This window comes from Polypterus senegalus, chromosome 10, assembly GCF_016835505.1.
Source record: "Polypterus senegalus isolate Bchr_013 chromosome 10, ASM1683550v1, whole genome shotgun sequence".
Lineage (NCBI taxonomy): Eukaryota > Metazoa > Chordata > Cladistia > Polypteriformes > Polypteridae > Polypterus > Polypterus senegalus.
The window spans coordinates 168,358,454-168,380,953 of NC_053163.1; the positions used below are offsets into that span (position 1 = coordinate 168,358,454).

General features: G+C 40.9%; 1 protein-coding gene and 1 long non-coding RNA gene across 2 annotated transcripts in view; one reads left to right on the forward strand and one right to left on the reverse strand.

The window, feature by feature from the left end:
• Positions 1–10,768, reverse strand: part of LOC120538013 — a 35,852-nt gene extending 25,084 nt beyond the window's left edge. Inside the window, exons 1-6 of the long non-coding RNA XR_005635426.1 lie at positions 10,688–10,768; positions 7,343–7,425; positions 7,162–7,225; positions 6,790–6,846; positions 6,272–6,620; positions 3,178–3,400 (exon numbers count right to left, since the gene is read on the reverse strand). This is a non-coding gene — a long non-coding RNA (uncharacterized LOC120538013). The remainder of the gene's footprint in view (positions 1–3,177; positions 3,401–6,271; positions 6,621–6,789; positions 6,847–7,161; positions 7,226–7,342; positions 7,426–10,687) is intronic.
• A 184-nt stretch (positions 10,769–10,952) lies between these two features.
• Positions 10,953–22,500, forward strand: part of e2f1 (E2F transcription factor 1) — a 34,261-nt gene continuing 22,713 nt past the window's right edge. The window contains exon 1 of the mRNA XM_039767370.1: positions 10,953–12,255. Within this exon, the coding sequence (XP_039623304.1) occupies positions 12,013–12,255 (243 nt within the window). The 5' untranslated portion in view covers positions 10,953–12,012. The remainder of the gene's footprint in view (positions 12,256–22,500) is intronic.

Consider the following 22,500-nt stretch of genomic DNA (forward strand, 5'->3'; position numbering starts at 1 on the left):
TGATCGCGCAATTCAGATAGAGTTGACGCGCACTACAGCCTGCATCCTCCCCTCGCTCTTACTTTTTTACCGTTCATCTAATGAATACACTGAGTATGGCTTTACCAAAACAATCATTGATGGCGAATAAAGTATCCATTATTCGAGTATGTAGATCGGGATATATATATACATATATATATACCCGCGTATCGCAGCGGAGAAGTAGTGTGTTAAAAAAGCTAGAAAAAGAAAAGGGAACATTTTAAAAATAACGTAACATGACTGTCAATATACAGTATTTGTTTTGTGAGTGTTACTGAGTGTTGCTGTCATCAAGGATTTGATTATCATTATTTCTTTCAATCAGGTTCGTATTTGTAGGATGTGTTGTGTTCAAGTTACATTCCGTGTTTGTCAATCGTTGTAAAGATGACAGGTTTCATTCATCGATTCGTTTCTTACTGCATCAATAAACAGCTCGTCTTCTTCTTTATCTGAGACCTGACACACTGCATGCACGGGTTTTTTACACTGTCTTCCTTTAGCGGGACATTGACTTTTTCCACCGTGTGCTTTGTTTCCGCAGTTGGTGCATTTATGAATATGCTTATCAGACACTTCATATTTTTGCTGCCTTTTCAATTGTGTAATTCGGTTTTGTTCAGCTCTTTGGAACTGTTGCTTTTATCTGTGCACTGCGTCAGTTCACGTGAGCCGCTCGGTGTACATGCATCGAAGGTTCCCAGCTGTGCTGGTGCCATCTCGTGCTATGTCCATGGCTGTATTTAATGTTACCTTAGTCCTGGCACTTAAAACTTTCTCTCGCAGTTTCGCTGAGTTTGTGTCAAACACCACCCTGACCATCTCATCTTCCTCTGCATAAGCACAGTCCTTCACCCGTGAATATTTAGTGGAGTTTGCTATTGGATTGCCGCTGACGGACGGCCTTATATGGGCAGGCACTAAATTACAAACGCCAGCGCAGCCTGTCTATGAACTTAATTTAAAGTGTAGGTTTACATCGTGCTTTGTTTCCGAAGTAGCAGAACTCATAAATATGGTTGTATATGTCACTCGCCGCTTCTTATTGTTTCGCTGCCTTCTCAATTATATAATGCATGTTTTCTTCAGCGCTTTTGGAGGTCTTCCTGGTTTTCTATGTACTGCGTGATTACGTGGAGGCGTGATGATGTCACACGAAACTCCGCCCCCACGGCATTCAAGCTCATCTCCATTACAGTAAATGGAGAAAACTGCTTCCAGTTATGACCATTACGCGTAGAATTTCGATATAAAACCTGCCCAACTTTTGTAAGGAAGCTGTAAGGAATGAACCTGCCAAATTTCAGCCTTCCACCCACACGGGAAGTTGGAGAATTAGTGATGAGTGAGTGAGTGAGTCAGTGAGTGAGTGAGTGAGTGAGTGCTTTGCCTTTTATTAGTATAGATATATATATGTGTGACCCTGTCATTAGGACATAGAGGGTTGGATAATGGATGGATGGATATATATATGTGTGTATATATATATATATATATATATATATATACATACATATACACACTAATAAAAGGCAAAGCCCTGACTGACTCACTCACTCACTCACTCTCTCACTCACTGGACTGGACGAAAGTAGGTTCCAGTTATGACCGTTACATGTAGAATTTTGAAATGAAACCTGCTTAACTTTTGTAAGTAAGCTGTAAGGAATGAGCCTTCCACCTACATGGAAAGTTGGAGAGTTATTGATGAGTCAGTGAGAGCTTTGCCTTTTATTAGTGTGTATATATATATATATATATATATATATATATATATATATATTATATATACACACACATACATACATACAAACATACATAAATACACACACACATACATACACATATATATCCATCCATCATCCAGCCGCTATGTCCTAACGACAGAGTCACATATATACAGTATATATATATATATACAGTATATATATATATATATATATATATATATATATATACATACATACATACATACATATATATACTGTATATATGTATAAAAAATGTATGTGTGTACGCACAGCCATGTGCTGGCTCCAGCTCCATTTGGGCCTGGCCATTTGATCATACGTCATATTGGCTATACGTCAGTTATGAAGTACACAGGTCACTACAGTTGTGGGTCTGGTGTAGGTCACCAAGCATACTTTAACTGCCAGTACAGAGTAGCCCAAACTGATCTTCAAGGCTCAAGTTTGGAACTTGATTGGAATCCACCTGTGGCAAACTGAATTGACTGAACACTGTTTTGAAGGACCATGGGTACCTGTTGTGACCTGTTGTGCCACAAAGCCCCATAATGCAGACACAATCTTCACAGACACATGTTCCAGTTCAAATGAAAGGAATTTCTGTAACAAATATCTTCAACAGGCTTCTTGTACAACACAATGACACTTTTTTTGTTCTTCCTACACTCCTGGGTAAGGCAGAGTGCCTCCTTTCATACAAGTCCCAGGAGCATTTACAGTGCCAAGACTTTGCCTACAGGAAGGATCACTTGTCCCTACTGCACCCCCTGGCAGGACCCATGCGACTGCAATTCCCATCATGCTGTGTGGGTGTTGATATGTGTACTGTAGTCCATGGATATTACCATTGAGTGTATTTGGACATTAAACAGTCCAGGTATGTTGCCTCCTCCCGTTCCTCCCTTATAATAGCCTCCCAGCCAGATAAAACTCTTCACTCATGCCCTGCTGGGACACCAGCATATATCCACTTCTGTACTGGCATCTTCTGCCCATTGCCCGGGTGCAGTAGGGAATACCCTGCTTTTCTTCTTGCTTATGCGCTGGCTTGGTCAGCCTGGCCAAGTAAATGAAATCTACAGCACAATAAAGTATACAGAAAGTGAAGGGGTCTGAATCAACTGTGTATTCCATTGGTGGCTTCAACTGGTTACTAAATAAGAAAGTGGTATAAACAAAAACCTGCAGCCATTGCTGCCCTCTGGGATCTGGTTTGACTCCCTGAGATAACTACTTGTTAGGTTTGAGGACTCTTGTGGTGCCAGACGATGCCACACTGAACACAAATTTCTAAGTACTGACTTGGAGCAGGCGGCTTGTGGTGTGTGTGCTTCCTTTCTGAAGGCGACCACAGGCAGCCTAATCGCAGGCCTGCAGGCAGCCACACTATCTCTACACTTACCTTATCAATGCCTGGTGGAGGGCTGTTTGCTAGATTAAGTTGAGAAGGGCGAGCAGAGGATGAAAGTCTTCAGCAGACTGCTTTTTAACAAATGTTTCCTTCTCTCCAGCCAAGATGGTGCAGCCTTCAAGACATGGTGGTGAGGCTCTTTGGCCCATTTTCAGGATTACTGCAGATCCATTTTTGATTTGATTTGATCTCAAAAGATTAGCGGCTTTACATCCTGAAAGTAGATAAAGAACAATGGAGAACAGCTTACCAAGTGCCCTGAAATCTCCTCCGTCTGTTCCTTGTCCTGGTGTAGCAGTGAAAGATGGAAAACTAATCCATCTGTCCTTGAAACTGCCACAATATTTGCTCCTTTTTCATTGTTAACTAGCCAGGCCTTCAGCTGTTTGGCTTATTGTCCAATTTCTATGAACATCGGTGTACAAATAGGTGAACAGTAAATAGATTTTGATCATAAAACCACAGCAAAGGCCCAATTTATTCATCCAAAATGTGGCAACACATTGACATCACGAGGGGCCTCATTTATAAAACTGTCGTACATGCAAAAATAGGCTAGAAATGTGCACACGACTTTCCTACGCAAATGCTGGGATTTCTAAACGAAATCTTGATGGGATAACGTGCGTAAATTTATGGCAACTCTGACCAATGCATACACAACATTAAAGAGAAACTGGAAATGACAACAACAACCAAAATAAATAAGAATTAAAATTAGACGATACTAATTAACATAGAATAAAAGTAAGGTCCAATGGCCAGGGAGGACAGACAAAAAAACTCCAGAAGGCTGGAGAAAAAAAATAAAATCCAGGCCACAAGACCACCCAGCCCCCCTCTAGGCATTCTACCTAACATAAATGACCTTAATCAGTCCTCATCGTATTCAGGATTCTCATGGAAGAATTTGATGATGATGGTCATGTGGACTTCTGGCCTTCTGACCAACACCTTTGATCAAGTAGTGGAATGCTTCCAAACCAGCTAAATGATGACTCACATGAATAAGTCATATCACCGAGGTGTCGTTATAACGTGTGTTGATGTGACAAACATATGACACCTCAGAAGTGGTGAACATGATGTACGGACTGTATTTCAGTTCCCTTCTAAGACGGCCAATGCTGCGTATTTATGCTGAAGCACTTTTTTAGTTTTATGTCAATTTGTGCGGCTACTTGTTGTCACTTTTCAGCAAACCGACCAACAGGTCAGGAATACGGTGGGGGAAATAAGCATTTGATCCCCCACTGAATTTGAACATTTGCTGACTTGTCTCTAATTTTTATGGTAGTTTCATTTTAATGGAAAGAGACAGAATATCAACCAAAAATCCAGAAAAAAACACATTACATGAAAGTTATAAATTGATTTGCATGTCATTTAGAGAAATATGTATGTGATCCCCTACAACCACAGATTGGCTGTGTGCCCACGTGGCACAAAGATTACAATCAATCAATCAATCAGTCAATCAATCACAGATACTCCTGATCTCAACTCATGACGTATATAAAACCCACCTGTCCACAGAATCGATTTCTTCCATTCCAACTTCCACACCATCCAGGGCAACACCAAAGAGCTGTTAAAGGACATTAAGAATGAGGCTGGAATGGGCTACAAGACCACCAGCAAGAAGCTTCATGAGAATGTGACAACTGTTGGAGCGATTATTCGGAAATAGAAGAAATATAAAATGACCATCAGTCGCCTTCAGTCTGGAGCTCCATGCAAGATCTTGCCTCATGGGGTTAGAGGATGATCATGAGAAAGGTGAGGGATCAGCCCAAAACTACATGGGAGGAGCTTGTTAATGATCTGAAGGCAGTTGAGACCACAGTCATCAAAAACACCATTGATAACACACTATGCCATAATGGATTGAAATCTTGCAGCGCCCACAAGGTCCCCTTGCTCAAGAAGGCACACGTACAGGCCCAGATGTTCACTGGCAAACTTAAGACGAGAAGCTGATCCCTCACCTTTCTCATGATCATCCTCTCACCCTGGGTGCTATCATACAGGCAGCAAATAATGGCAGGGCTAACCAAGCAAGATGGTATCATGTAAGCCTGCCATGATCGGGTCATACAATTGGTGACAAGATCTCCTCAGCGTATTACCACATGGTCAGACTGTCCCTAATAAGTATTAGGGAAGCCTGGGAATCATATGCGATGGTTATAAGAGCTTCAACATCCTTTCCAATAGGTATGAATGCATACCTGGACCGGTCATTGCCAGCTTAATCCAACTGACACATCAGTATGGCCCACGTGTGTCTGCACATGTGACATTAATGAAGCTATACAAACCTCCAGTACATGTATAAAGATACGAGGGGGGACCCAAAAATAATGAAAATTGTTTCCTGGAGGCTGGAGGGGCATTAGTTCTGACATGTGCCGGCTAGGTGCATGTACCAGACTGCCCTCTGGATCATTTGGCCAAGCAGCATCCTTGGGGAAATGTCTGTAAGGTAAGGTCAGTGTCATTTTTTTTCTTGAGCCTCTGTTACCATCTTCATTGATCTTGTGATGACAGACTTGAAAGAATAACGTGTTTGCGTCAAGTTCTGTTTCCTTTTAGGGAAAACAGCAGCAGAAGCTGTCACGATGCTTCAAGAGGCTTTCAAAGAAGAAGCTTTGAGCCAGGCAAGAGTTTTTACCTTAAAGTGCTCAAGCGATTGCGTGATGCAGTGCGGAGAAAATGACCCAAATTGCGGCGAACTGGCGAGTGGTTTCTGCATCATGACAACACAGCATTGAGCGTGTGGCAGTATCTCACGAAAAACACGATTTAAAAAAAAAAAATTCTTGTTATTTTTGGGTTCCCCCCTCGTATATTATACAATAGTCCAGATATATTTAAGCCCGACCGATAGTCCACCATTTAAGTACAGAAGTGACATTTCTACCCTACACTGATTTAATGATGACGTTATAATAATAATTGCACCTTGTGCTTCCAAGTAAGCTTGAGCCCCTAGCAATGTTCAAGAACATCCACCACTTCCCTACCATGCTGCCGTTGTAAGCTCACCATACAAAAGAATTTGTCAATCTTGGTTAAATCTTACCTAACAATACGTAGCTTCTCCTTAATGCCAAATGGCAGCTGCGATTCTGTCTGACTTGGACACCACCACTTTGCAGACGCAGGTGACATCAGTTTTCATCCACTCTTCTAGCACCAAATCCTGCAGGTTGGCCCGATTGGTTGGATTGCTCTGCAGATGTTTCACTCATTTCTCCAAACATTCCCAGAAATGTTCTCTGTTTTTGAAAGCTGGGTTAGGATTCTGCGGGCCACTCAAGATGGAAGAATGCTTCAGAATGCTCTTCATGCCAATCAAGACACACAGTCCAAGCCCTGTGCACGTGACATTCGTCGTCTTGGAAGAGTGGGGTAGCCATTCTGTTTTCACTCTGGAGATGAAACACGAAAGGTAACACAGTTTGGTCCCAAACTGGTTTTACACAAGCAGAGTGTTTGTAAGTAAACAATAAAAGTTAATAATAATAATAACTCTTAACATTTATATAGCACTTTTCCCAGTAGCAGGGAAGCCTGGGTATCATATGCGATGGTACCCACCATATCATGGCACCTGCTGTTGGCTTGTATTCCATCTCATTACTGTTTGACTGCTGCCTAATGACAAAAGAAACAAATCAAGTAAAATTAAGACTAAAAGAAGTATATTCTGTTAGTACCAGGAACTGCTTACTATTTAAGAAACTGGGTGGAGGGAAACTTTGTATCTACTACAGCCCTCCATGATCAGAATGTGGCCATACCTGAACTACTGCGGGTCCCACTGGAGTGGTGGTAGTTATAAGAGCTTCCACATCCTTTCTAATAGGCATGAATGCATACCTGGACCGGTCATTGCCAGCTTAACCCAACTGACACATCAGTATGGCCAACGTGTGTCCGCACATGTGACATTAATGAAGCTATACAAACCTCCAGCCCTGTGCATGTGACATTCGTTGTCTTGCAAGAGTGGGGTAGCCATTCTGTTTTCACTCTGGAGGTGAAACACAAAAGGTAATACAATTTGGTCCAAAACTGATTTTACACAAGCAGAGTGTTTGTAAGTAAACAATAAAAGTTAATAATAATAATAATAATAATAACTCTTTACATTTATATAGCACTTGTCCCAGTAGCAGGGTAGCCTGGGTATCACATGCGATGGAAGACTGGGGTAGCCATTCTGTTTTCACTCTGGAGATGAAACACAAAAAACCACTTTACATAGTGAGTGTGGGGCCATTTTAAGTAGCATCCACCTGGACGATTGCAATGGCAGCCATTTCTGTTCCAGTACACTCTCCACATTTGAGCTATTAGGTGGTGAAGGTGTGAGAGAGAAAGCCAAGTAGAGATAAGGGATGATTAGGGGGCCAGAATGACTAGACCATGGTGGGTAATTTAGCCAGAACACTGCAATAGACCCTTCTCTTTATGGAGAATGCCCAGGGACCTTTTATGACCACAGAGGGTGAGGACCTCTTATTTTACGTCTCATCCGAAGGAAGGTTTTTTTTAAAAAAAAAAAAAAAAAAACAGCGCCGTGTCCCCTTCACTGCACTAGAAAATTGGGATCCACATTCGGACCAACGGGTAAATGCCCCCAGCATGGCCTCACCAACACCTCTTCCGGGCAGCATCCCAAGCTTTTCCTGTTTGGTCTCCCATCCAAGTACTGGCTGGGTCTAACACCTGTAAGAACTGTTTGCTGTCATGACGTGTGACATGTGGTGACGATCCTCGCCTGTCACCACTGTCTTTTGACCATAGTTCTAGCAATGATTAGCAGTTGACTACAATGTATGCCACTGCTAGAACAGTGTTGAACAGTGTGGTTTGACACACTTGCAAAGTTGGCAACTGCCTGTATGCTACAGCCAAACGCAATAACCCTTTTATGCCAATTATTCACGTCTGTTGTGCGACTCATTTCAGAGAACCAAACACACGTGACACACCACTACGCCTGGACACTCTATAAGCCCTGTAGTACACAGCACAGTTGTTTGTAACACGGTATTCAAAATGTGGTGCCCTCTGTTGGTGTCTGAATTGTCTCAGCTGTTATATGGGCGATGACAAATTTTTTTGTCCAGTCAGCTTATATACACTGATTTGCCACAACATTAAAACCACCGACAGGTGAAGTGAATAACATTGATTAAAAACTTTTACAGTGTCATCTAACGAAGGGTGGGATATATTAGCTAGCAAGAGAACAGTCAGATCTTGAAGGTGATGTGCTGGAAAGAAGCAGAAAAAAATGGGCAAGTGGAAGGATTCCAGCAACTTTGACAAAGGGCCAAATTGTGACGGCTAAACGACTGCATCGGAGCATCTCCAGAATGGCAGGTCTTGTGGGGTTGTTCCCAGTATGCGGTGGTTAGTACCTACCAAAAATGGTCCAAGAAGTGACAACCAGTGAACCGACGACAGGGTCATGGGTGCCAAAGGCTCACTGATGCATGTGGGGAGAGAAGGCTAGCCTGTCCAGTCCAATCCCACAAAATAACTACTTTAGCACAAATATAGCAATAGCAGAACAGACAGTGCATCACAGCTTGCTGCACAGCCACAGACCAGTCAGAGTGCCCATGCTGACCCCTGTCTACTGCCGAAAGTGCCTAAAATGGGCTTGTCAACATTAGAACTGCACCGTGGAGCAATGGAAGAAGGTGGCCTGGTCTGCTGACTCAGGTTTTCTTTTAGATCACGTAGACGGCCAGGTGCTGGGTGTGTCATTCACTTAGAGCAGAAGCAGGATGCACTATGGCAAGAAGGCAAGTCGGTGAGGCAGTGTGATGCTCTGGGTAACGGGGACACCTTAGGGCAAGGAATTCATGTGAATTTTTCTTTGACAAGTACCACCTACCTAAAGGCTGTTGTAGATCACATACACCCCTTCATTGCACTGGTATTCTGTGATGGCAGCCACCTGTTTTAGCAGGACAATACACCCTTCTACAGTACAAAAATTGTTCAGAAATGGCTTGAAGGTGCATGACAAAGAGTTTGAAGTGCTGACTTGGCCTCCAAACTCCCCAGATCTCAATCCGATTTAGCATCTGTGGGCTGTGCTGGAAAAACAAGTCTAATTTATGGGGGCCCCACCTCAGAATTTACAGAACATGAAAGGATCTGCTGCTAATGCCGTGGTGCAGATACCACAGGGGACCTTCAGAGGTATCGACAGGTCAGAGCTGTTTTGGTGGCACGACGGGGATCTACACACTATTAGGGAGTTGCTTTTAACTTTGTGGCTGATCAGTGTAAAATACATAAAGCTGCAAAGAAACGCCCATGTCAAAAAATGGACAGAATCCCTACCCAGCACCTTAGCTAGCTGCTCGATAAAGACTTGCTAAGTCACTGACCTACTTTTCTGACAAGCATGACTTGGTTTTCAGAAGGGGCCACCTAATCTAGAAGAAACAGTGCAAGTGCATAATTTCCAAATCTGAAATGGGATGAGCACCTAATTTGTGGCTTCCTACCAAGCACCGCTATTACTCAAGGTGTACTTTTATAGGAAGGAAAACCAAAAGTTACCTGTCAACATTGGATTGTGTTCTTGTTTATTATGAAGAAAATTATTACATTTCTCATGAGCACCCCGAATTTGGGTGGCTTATGCCGATTCAGACATTTTCTAATTATTTTAGCTAAAAACTGCAACTTGGACATTGGTCTAAGGGTGCTTCAATTTGAGGGATCTAGAATTGGTTTATTTAGTAATAGTTTAATTATAGTCACCCGCCATTAACAGCAGGTGTCAGGAAGGACATATATACCTACAATTCGCTAGTTATCAACTGAAGGAAAGACTGTTTTGTTTGACTGTCTATTTAAACAAATCTGTGCCTTTATACACTCTAAATTATGTAGGAAGTGATTTGTAAAAATGTATACTTACATTTTACTTGAGAGGTTATCACAGCCTTCTATACCAAAATACTAACCTAATTGAACTGAGCTTAGGGGCAGCACACCAAAACGGATAAGAACTCTTTTAACACAAAGAGAAAATGTCATACTTGTAATGCAAACACTACCAATTAAATGTACATACAGCTATGAATATATAATACATGAAAAGAAAATGAGTCAAATTATGGCGAGTGCTCGCCCCTTTTATTGCCTGAAAGACGCTATATTGGCACACGCCTCTCGAGAGGCCTACTGAACCGATTGCATATTATATCAGACAGATAACGCAGTAAATATTGAAGCGTGGACATCACAGGTCAATTTAAAAAAAATAATAATTCAGTTGTACAGTTCATCTTAAACACATCACAGCACTTTAACCTTTCTTTCTTTCTTTACTCCCTTCCTGCATTACCGCATACATGCGCGCTCCGTCCTACTCCTTTCATTTGTTCTGTGATCCTTTCAAAATTCGATCATGTCAAGGAAAGCCAAAACTAAGTAACATCAACACACACACATTCGCTACCTTTTCTCACACTCCTATTTTGTTCCAACTCCGCACTGTAACTGCATCTATCTGCCATTTGTCATCGGTAAACTTACAAACCCCGCCTCCCGTTGTGCGATTGGCTTAACATGGACACATCGTGACGACTAGGATTGGTTCACAGGTCTGACCATCACACGGGTACGCGGTCTTGTTCCCCACGCGCAGCAAACCAGCGCGACGCTAAAACGGTCAGCCAATAGCAGTTCGAAGATGGGTTACGCTTCCGTCGCCAATCCACCAACCCTGCGTTGCGTTTTACCCACGTGCGACTTTCGCGGCAAAAAGGATTTGGCGCGTAAACGTCTTCCTTGTCGCATCAGCTGGCGTTCGGCAAAAACAAAAGCAGTAAAAGTGGAAAGAGAGCGCGGCGGAAACGGAGAGCAAAACGGACACCGGGTAACGGGGCTCAGCACTTGCGACTGCTTTGAGGGCACGAAAGCAAGGAGGATGGCACAGCCAGGCACAGGCAATTCCGCAAACACCTGCGACTGGACGGTTATTTGTGCGTGAAGTAAGCCGGGGTGGCGTCCCTTCACTCGCTGTGTGGAATACGGAGAGGAAGCGCCACGCGTACCTTCTGTGGCCGACTTCGGCTGCACGTGGGTGGTTTGTCTCCGGCGTGTGACAGATGTACACGCAGCGAGTGTGCCTTTTCATTAACCGGCTAAATGTAATGGAGCCACTCACTTGATTTTGATATAGCGCCGCCCTTTAACCTGGACATGCGAGCAGCTGGGTGTGCGACCGGAAACGTGTGAAGAGCTAAGTTCGCCTAGCCTCGAGGCACGCTCCCCCAATGGCCGGCACCTTTTAAATGCCCTCCGCACAAAAGAAAGAGAGCGCGAGTGGCGAGCCCCTTTTGCGCCGCCCCGCCGGGAGCGTCCACAGTGGTGGCGCGCCGGGCCGCCTGCGATCCTAAACTCGGGGCTTCTGGGAGAGACAATGCAGAAGTGCCGGCTCTGTATAGCTGGATAAATCGGCTCTTAATCACAACTTTTCACCTTTTTGTTTTCGTAAATTCGGGGTGATATTAAGGGATATTTGCTTTGGGGAGTCAGCGTGCATTTGTTTAAGCGTTCACATTTGGAATAGGCATTTTTTCAGATTAATCACATGCTGGCCGCTCCCGATTAGGCGAGAGTCTCCGCAGCTTTACGTGCCACGTTTTAAGACCACCGAGTCGCGCTTTCTCAAGGACTTTTTTGAGAAATCTTTGCCGATCTCACTAATGTCTGTCCAAATCGGCTACCATACTCCAAATCAAATGCCAGAAGAGAACTGTGCGTAGTGCGCGACTGGCCATGTCAGAGCAGCTCATCTCTGCCCAGACCTCGGAGGATCTTTTAGCCAACTTCGAAACGATTCTGAGTGCGGGGAGCATCGAGTTCAGCGAGGAGCAGCAGATCGTCATCATTTCGACCCCAGCCAGCGCAGACGTGCACCCAGCTGTGTCGAGTGCCGCCGGTGACATCCTGTTCTTTGCCACTCCGCAGAGCTCGGGACACGACGACGAAGGGAGGAGACCCGTTTTGGGGCGGCCGCCGGTAAGTGCCAGTAAACGAGTGGGCGGGGCGTGCCAAAGGTCTCTACCTGGACCTTAAACTCTTTGCCCAAATATTTCACCTCTTGCTGTTTTTTTCACCGGTGTTTTAGAATTCTGTTCGGCTGTGCACTTCGCCTGTTGCGCTCTACCTACAGGGGGAGCACTTTCTTGATCCAAACTTTATTTATTTACTTATTTTTTTGTACTGCAGAAGTGAAAAAATGATGTCCTGGCTGCCCTTTAACTGGGTTGTGACCTTGTGATTTGTGAGTCGTCTTGGCCAAACTGGCCAGGCAATATATGTTCGTATCACGTGTAATCTGAATTTTAATGTCCAGAAAGTACTAGATGGATTGAACTTTATTTGACCTCAGAGGAAAATTTTGGCCTTTTCCAGAAGCTCTTCAAGTAAATAAATAGACAAATAAATATAATACACACTCATAATGCCCTGACACGGAATTCTGGGCTAATCTACTTGGCCTGCTGCCACCATGACTCTTATCAGGGAAAGAAATTTTAGCAGACGAAGTGAGCAAATTCGTTTTCACCAGAGAAATTATGGAAACAGTTGTGGAATATTGGTAAGGTGTTATTGCAGTGCACGTTGGGGGAAGTTTCACTGCTGTCCATTTAATACACAAGTACCCAGAAGTCTTACTATTGAGGAATCTTCTGCAGAACATGTGACCTCCCTGTGGACAAAGTGATAGATTAGGGGTCTTCAGGTTTGGTCTTGGAGGACCACAATGGCAGCAGGCTTATAGATAAGTAGAAGCCAGTACTTGTTATCCAATATAATGACTTGCTAATGCCTTCATTCATATACAGCGGGTTATTCAAAAACTCTTTTACATTTTGAGATTATCATCCAAATTAATTGTGGCTTAGAGCAGATGAGTACTTCTCAGTCTTTAAAGGGTAAGTTTGTTATTATTCAAGTCAGTTATTTCTTCACAACCATGGTATATCTTGTGAAAAATTCATTTTAAATTTTCTTTCTAAAATTAAACTTTTTTTTTTATAAATTAAAATAAAAATGTCTGTTCTGGCAGATTATAATGGGGATGATGGTTACATGGGTCCAAACAATGAAAAAACGGCTTAAACTTACCAAATAACATCCATTTTTTTTAGGTCAAAAATGCACTGTCTTGATATTCCATCAATATTATAAAAGTCTATCCATGTTACTTTAGAAAGTAATTAAAAAAAAAAAAATAAATTAGCAAGCTATTTGTGAAATTCAGACTTAGAAGGACGCCACCCCTGCGCCTCATCTTTCTTTGGACAACCTTTCACCCCATCAGGATTAGGGTTTCCTCTGGCTCATTTTGTGAATGCTGCTCACTCCATTTTCTTTTCAGGAACTGACTCCTTATGGGTACATTTTCTGTCAGGATAATGTATCTTTTTTAAACTGGAAATATGTCTGACTATGAAGATGAGAATACATTAGCACAATCTGGACAAGAACAGGCCATTTGGCCCAAAGCTTGCCAGTCCTGTCCACTTAATTCTTCCAAAAATAACATTAAGTCGAGTTTTGAAAGTCCTGCTGTCTCTCAGACTACTCGATTATTTATTCCATGTGTCTGGGGTTCTCTGTGTGAAGAAAAATGTCCTAATGTTAGTGTGAAATTTACCCCTAGCAAGTTTCCAGTTGTTTCTGTGTGTTCTTGATTAACTTATTTTAAAATAACCGTCTTGATCAACTGGACTAATTCCCTTCCTAATTTGAAGCTGTTCAATAACGATGTCTTATATTCTTCCTTTGTTTAAACTGTAAAGGCTCACCTCTCTTAACCTTTCCTCATAACTCGTCCCCTGTAGTCCTGGAATCGGCCTAGTCACTCTTTTCTGGACTTATTCCAGCACTACTATGTTGTTTTTGTAGCCTGCAAACCAAAGCAAAATGGCTAAACTGTATCTGAATTAGCCAGACTATATACTGATGAGGAGCTCCAACAGATCGAAGGGGGAAAAACACAGAAGAAAGCAGAATTGGAGAGACAAAAATGTGCAACTGGAAGATACGGGGATGCAAGGAACAAGTTGCACAAATAGAAAATGGGTACTAATGGCTTCTGAGTGGGACGGGCTGCTAGCTCCTCTGGAAAACTTGCACGTGTCAAGGGGCATGAGCCCACTTTGTAATGCGAGGGTGCGATATGTGTGAAGTCAAATTTTCATCTATCATAAATTTGTATATTTCTGATGACATTTTTCAACTTTTTAAAATTAAAGTGAGATGAATAAGTAAAACCCAAACAATCAAATGGGCAGATGTCATTGTCCTCTAAGTTTGTTTATTGTTGTTATTTTTTTGGAGTGTTAAAATACTCACTTAGTGTTGATGCATGAGAGAGCCATGTGATTATATGGGGATTATTATTATTTACATGGACAATCACCAGGCACACAATGCAAACCCATGATGTTAGATCTGTAAAGCAGCACTGCTAATGTCTGCCTAGACACCTTACATAAGATTTATCTATACAGTATTCAGCTTGCTAGTAAACAACATTGCCATTGTTATTATCCTGCGGGTCAACATTTCAGTCTGCTTCAGTTGCAGCTGCGGTGAAATGACTTGCCTTAAATATGTGCAGTGGGCTTCAATAACAGGCAATCAGGAAGACATTTTCTTTTGCTGCTCATCTGGTGTTAGAAGTCCATGGAGTAGTGAGCATCATAAACATAAAGATCCACTTTCAAAAAGTGGTCTTTCTGAGTGTTCATATTTAACCGAAGTGCTACAAGCCGTGACTTTAAAGTACTGTATTGTGGGTACCTTAAGGAGGCCGATGAAAACTGTAGAAGCTTTGTTTTTTGGGTTTATGTTTGGATATGTGCATTTTTGAACCATTGCATCAAAAGACACAACTGCTCTAAACACCTTCAGACATGTTTGTTTTTGTGCTGATCAACGTCCTTATTTACATCTAAATTCCACCAGTGATGGTGGCTGTGAGTACTGATGCAATCAAGAAATGTATTCTTACCTCAAGAAACACAGTTTCAGGTATGTGTTATAAACACGGAAGGCATGTTTTCTTAAACCAAAACTTGGACATATTTGGTAAGTTTGAAGGCTTTTTCTTTCACTTATGGACCTGTGTTCCATTTAACCCCATTGTGAGCTGCATGAACTGACAGTGTATTTTAAATTTTTAAAAAATGCTTCATTTTTGAGCACAGTTTTTTATGTAGCTGAAGAGTATATACTATGAATGGCAAGAAATGATGCATTTGATAAGATACCACATGAGAGGTCAGGCATTAGACTGAAGTGCAAGCTCAGGGCATTGTGTGTAGATGGGTGCCAAACCATTTAAAACAAAGAGTTATGGTGCGAGGAACCTGATCAGAATTGGATTGTGTAAAGACTGGTGGCCCTCAGGAGTCAGTGATGGGGACTGCTGCTGTTTTTAATATAAATATATATATAAATGTGATGGGCAGCCATGGCTACCATGCTCCATCGGCAGTGCAGTACCTTCCATGGGATGCTAGAGGGCAGCTCTCCTGGGTAGTTGTGGCACCATGGAATCCCACCGGGTATGCTAGGACTTGGAGTTTGGCACAGCCCTGTTGGGTTCCATGGGAGCTGCTTTGCTGCAGAGCCCTTCATTGGGCTTTCGCCACACGTGGGAGTGTTTCCAGGTCTGATTAGTGAGCCACCTGGAGCACTCACAGGACCAGCTTAAAAGGAGCCGCCTCACTCCATTCGGGAACAGGAGTCAGGAGGAAGAAAGACAAAGCGTAGGACTGGAGGCGGAAGAACTGTTTGATTGTTGTTGCCATTTTCTGTTGAGAAGTGGGGAGCAATTGGAAACCACTTCCTCACAGAAGAATAAGTGTGTGTGTCATGTGGTGAATCTGTGTCGTGTGGGTTGGGATGGGGTGGCTATACGCACCCGGGTTTCACAATATGCACACACACATATGTACAGGTGTTGGCAAAAGTAAGTTTACAAAACTTTGAGTATGCAAAACACAGTTTATTCTTGTAGTATGATTTGTCGTCATCTTCTTTTTATTATGATTTCATATCCTTATTTAACAAGTAGACTATAAATGAGTATCATTCTTTTCAGTTAAGTTAATAAAGCTGTTTTAATAAACATAACCTGCATGTCTTTTTCCATACCAGTAACTGCAAACCTACTTTTGCCCACCGCTGTGTGTGTGTGTGAATGAATGAATGATATGGTTAAGTTTGCAGGTGATACTAAACTAGGTAAAATTGCAAATATTTAGGAAATAGATTTTTAACAGAATAACAGAATATAAGCTTGGGCAATGAAATTTTAATTTAAGAAAATGTGGGAGAGAAATGTTAGGTTTGAATACAAATTGGAAGGTGTGAAAGCTCGCCTCATAAGAAGGGTCTGGGAATTAAAGTGGACTTGTCACTATTAAGGCTATCAAATTATACAAAATTAGGGTTTGAATACTCTTTGAATACTTTTTTTTTTTTTAAATAAGTAAATATTCAAATATATGCAAATATAGGTTTAAATTTCTAAGTGGTACATGTGCCTTTGCATTTAATATGCCTGTGTATACTTTATTATTATAATATTTGCTTGCTGTGCATCACTTGCAGCCCTTTATGGTTCATGCACTGATGCAATCTTCATCCAAGAGAAGAGTGGAATCGGAATAGTTTATGGAATGCCTGTAATGCATATATGAAACTTATACAAAAATTGATCCCGTTTATATAAACACATTAAATGCACTCATTACTTTAGCCCTTTGTGACCTGCCCTCTATTTCGTTGAGTGGCTTTTTACTTGTGCTAAAGACATCAAGTCTGTGCCCATCTTGTGGCACGGTGAGTCTATTCATTTTATGTAAAAGGGGTTTCTGAAAGTACTAAATGTTACATTGTAATGGTCTTGAAGTAATCCCTTCTCATAGTATTTTTATTTGATGTGTACTTTTCTTTCCAGCAATTTAAATGTTTTGATACAAAGTTAAAAAAAAAAAAAAATACACAGCAACATTTTAAAACAAATCACAAGCAGCATCGGTTATAGTTCATAAAAAAAACAAAACAAAACAAAGAAATGCTTGCACAAGGTAAATCAAACATTCGGAGCAGCCCAATATGAGGAATTTGCAGAATGGGCACCGGTAGTCAAAGAATGACATACTGGATTAAACTCTACAGGATTCTTTTCCCTTTTTTTCAGTTTTAACAAAAAATCGTAACATGTAACCTTCATTGTTCATTTCATCTTTGTTTTAGGAATTTCGTGTCAAGCCAGTAGTCTCCAGAAGGCACACATTCATGTTAATGTAGCTAAGGATGTTTTCCTGACGTTGAAAAATGCTGTTTAAAATGGTGAAATACGTCTATGTGGTGGTTTTAAAGCCACTATGATGATTAAAGGAAAATCGGAAGTATGGCAGATATTTCCTATTATGTATAATGAGAAAAGATACCAGCTTGTGTTAGCGATGGTGAATGCTTAACGGTTTTTACAACAGCAAATCGGGGATCTTGGTTTCAAGAATGAAACTGAACAGGATCGGGAGCAAAACTGTACTTCTGGGGTGCTGGAGACATGTTTAACTTCTGTTTTTAGTACATCCGCTAATCAAAAAAAGCATACTAATGCAACAGAAAAATCTGTCCAAACTAACAATTCCAAATTGTAAAAAATGCTGATTGTGAAAGTGATATGCAAAACTCCCGTAAAATATAAAAGTGTTACGGCGCGGCATCTCTGGAAATAACACAAAGCTGAAATTAGTGGCAAGATGAAATAAGAACAAAATGAAAAGCTTTCTTTTACAGTCGAAGGTCAGATTTTGTATTTGAATAAGAATTTTTTTGTGTACTAGAGGGCTTTGCCCCCTGCCCACTTTGGTTGCCAGCCCACGTGCCTGCGCTACATGCTAACCTCATTGTGGTTTTGTTGCTCGTATATGGGAATGTGGTTGTACAATTTAAACAGATTTTTTATTTCCATGGGAATTGTTACATATGCATAATAGAACTATTTTACATTGCAGCGATTAATTATGAAGATCTCATGTATTGTCTAATGTTATCCTCTGAAGATGTACTACATTACCTTTCTTAGATACATCCTTCTTTCTACAGTAATCCATGTGGTGGAAGACCAGACACTGTTAACAATTGTAGATATTTTTGGGATATTGTAATTTGATGTTTTCATCTTCCGCATGATCACCACCAGCTGCTTCAGCATGGTATATTGATGCGCATTTAACCAACCAACTTTTTTGGCATTAATTCATTTGACTTCATTGTTTCTCTGTGCTAGGATTGCCTGTGTACTATTTTTTTTTTTTGTTGATAACTATTTGTGATGAAATTCTTAAAGATTTGGATATAATACGTCTTCTTTAATTGGGAACATAAAGTGAGGAAAACATTAATTTATAAGAGCTGAGAGAGCAGACACTCTGTCTGTCAAAAGCATTCACATGAATGAGAGGTGAAAGTACCGTGTGTGTGGTTGAATATGGTTGAGAGGAGGACGGGACTTGGGAAAAAAATCTCATGGCCAAGGTTTCAACTCGCGGGATTTGAAAAAATCACTGTATTATAAAAAAAATCTTGGGAGATGTGATGTGACGTGATCTTCTCGGAAGACACTTTGACGTCACACGAGACAAGGCAGTGAGACAAAAGGACAGTTGCTGTAGAGGCTTTTAAATGATCGACGTGCAGCACAACAAACAGAACATGCAGCTCGCCAGCAGCAGCAAGACTGCAGCTGATCCGACCACAACTCATTAGCGTGCGTTCAGCCCCCCTTCACAATGCGAGCAACGTTACGTCCCGCAAGAAAGAGATTTAACCATTCCCAAGGCCGGAAATAAAGAACAAAGAATAGATGACAAAGTATAACATCGTAAAGAATTCAAAAATGTTGGCGAGATACACATGCACAGTAGGTTAGAGATAATGGAAGTACGAAAATTACAAAGTTTCAAAAAAAAGGGTAGTAAAGATCACATTAGCACAAACAAATGGAAATTGTTACTTGGTGAAATAATGGAAAAGCGAAAAGAGATCGAAGATATTGTTCAGATTTAAACTTTAAGTCTGAGATTTGTAGATCGTCTAATTCGTGCTGCCAGCAAGAATTAAGATTCCAAAAACGTTGTGGTATGAAGTCCCGTTAGATGGAGACTTTTGACACAAGATTCTTTCAAGTCACGCCCTACTTACAACTATTTTCAAACAAGACCACCGTCATCTAACCTCAGTGGCATGAATGCTTTTGGCAGACACACTTCCTGCACTCTCAGCTCTTATAAATACTATCAGGACAATAATTTTATACATTCTAGATGACTAAGCGAAGAAGAAAGAGAGCATGGACAAACATTTGAGAAAGTCGTTTTATTTATTAGAGAAAAAGAAATGATATTCACTTACAGGTAGATATACGTTGCATTGTCACAATGTAAGTCCAAACATGGAATCAAAATTCAGTGCGATCTTGAAGAGTTAATTCCAAATATTGTTTTTACTAAAGTTTTAAAGTAAAAGTGAAAATAATGCATATGTAACAATTCCTATGAAAATAACAATCTCTTTAAATTATATTTTCAGTAAACTAAACCCGGTGGTGTTAGAGCGAAGCGAGCACAGGGCCCCTAGTCTTGCAAAAATTTCTCGTCTCGTTGCACGATTTTTTTATATAATAGAGAGATATATTCGAATGATAACTGAATACACTACAAAATATGCACATGCAAAAACTAGACAAACTTCAAATGGGAGTTGTTTTGCTATTATTTAGCAAAAAGTTCTGCCAATGGTGTAAGGAAAATTTACTTGACAAGATTTCTTAAAGTAAGCTTAATAATCAAAAAATGCATTTTTTTTTTTTAAAAAGTCAATAATGCTTACAACAAGGAAAACAAGATTTAATGTCATGATGTAAATACTTTTCCCTTGCTTAGGTTTCATTTTTTGCAGTGTAGTGATTGTTCTGCTGGTCCTAGTCACTGTCTTTATCAGAAGCCATTAGGAAAGCTCAGCGCATATTGGACGATGTGTCATATAAACGTCGGAGGTTATGCTTAAGCTTTATAACGCACTGGTGGGGCATCACCGGGAATAATAGGTGCAGTTTTGGTCTCCATATTATTAAAAAAAAAAAAAAAGACATAGCAGTGCTAGAGAAAGTCTAGAGGAGAATGACTAGGGAGTTTGAAGCAAAAAGATTTAAGGGGTAACACTACTGAAGTGTTTAAAATTATGGAAGGAGTTCGTGCAGTGGATATGGGGCCATTGCTCAGTGGCATCAGTCGAGTTCGTGCCCCTCGGGGCGGTGCTTCAATTTGCCGCCCTCCAACACAACTGAAATAGAAAATTAAAATGACGTATAAAGAAAAATTAAGAGAAATTTTGCATAGATTTATTCATATATAGAAACGACAATTTTTCACATAATTTATACACATCAATTACATGAGAATATACTATAGACGCACTGATAAGCCGTGTTCTGATTATTAGTTTAATATAATTACGCAGCAAAAACAAGAACCAGTGTAGTGTACAAGTGATAGGTGGGGATGTTTTCTGCGCAGAGCAAGAACGCATTTGGATTGATAACAAAACAAAATTATAAATTGTAAATTTAGTTGTATATCTTCCTAGAAATGATTATCAGTGTAATGTTTCTGTTTATTTTTATTGCCTCATAAATTTGAACTGCTGTGTCTGATGCCGTCACAATAGGACAGTCTGAAAATGGTTTTTGAAGCTTTTGTGGATCAAAATCGGAGAATTTGACTTTTTTTCATTCATGAGTGATATTTTTCCGAACCCTGCTGCTTACAGATGAATTGTACTGAGCCTTTTGGCCAATACTGCCACCCCCAAAAATTTGCCGCCCGGGGTAGACTGCCCCGTCTTCCTGCCTCTATCTACACCGCTGCCATTGCTTTAAAATAAGTTCAACAAGAACACAAAGTCATAATTGCAAACTTAAGGGTAAATTTTGCACCAATGTTAGAACGTTTTTCTTTATTCACAGATAACAATAGACACATGGAATAAATAACAAGGAATGTGGTAGAGAGTGAGACATTAAGAACCTTCAAAACGCAACTTGATGTTATTTTGGAAGAATTACGTGGATAGGATTGGCAAGCTTTGTTGGGCCGAATGGCCTGTTCTTGTCAAAATCTTTGCAAATAATAGTTATACGTGAGATTTGTTTTTTTTTTTTTTGTTTTGGTTCAGTTTTGTGCAAATTATTTGATTAATGTACAAAGGAAATATTAGTTTAATGTTATGTTTATGTATTCTGTTTTATTAATACGAAACCAGGAACATAATGCAGATATGTCTTTGTTGGTATAAATGCTTAGTATTTAGTAAAGCTCAGAGAAATACATTTTTTGTTTAGATATTTCAAGCTAGTACCACAGTCCCTTCACCTCACATTTTCTATGCCAGCCACACGACATGCCTTTGCTGTCAGTGATATCAATACGGTAGTTTTGAGGTTGTGGCAAGGGTATTTATTATATTTTAGTACCACAGAAATGAAAGCTCTCTGTGTGATATGTCAGCGGTGTTGTTTATAGGCCACATCTCCTATTGCAACTAATGCAGTAAATAGAACATCAAAATAGTTTGCCAAATAGAGGTTGGTGTATCACTCAATCGTGACAGAGTTTGCACTTCCGTGAGCTCGGCTAATTTTACTGCACATTCATGTGCTGACCCATTTTTAAAGAAACACTGCAGGGATGTATGCCTGGCATTGGGTTGATTGTCGGGTCCTAGTCGGCTGGCACTACATGCATGTGTGCATGAGTGGCTCCTGCAGTGGACTGGCAGCCTCTCCAAAAGTGGTCTCCTGCTGTGCTTGTGAAGCTGCCAGGATGTAACCATGAATTGATGGACTTTTCTTTTTGTACAGTATGTCCTGTTTGCTGATTGTTGTATTGTTAGTGTCGGTACTTGTAGCACAGATACCTGGCTTGTAAAAATGGTGTTTGTGTCTAAGCCGGATTGCACCGATGTGGAGGGGCATGTACATCTAAAACAAGAAGTGAAGGATGTTGTGGGACTTCCCCCAGCCAGTTATCATCGACAGCACCCAAAAACCCTTCATGAACTGAATTAACAGATATTGTGCTGGAGGTGGGTATTTTTTCCCCCACATTCTTGTCTGTAGTTGCTTTTTGTTGAAGAGGTGCGCCTCAGAAGGGCATTCACTGCTGGACT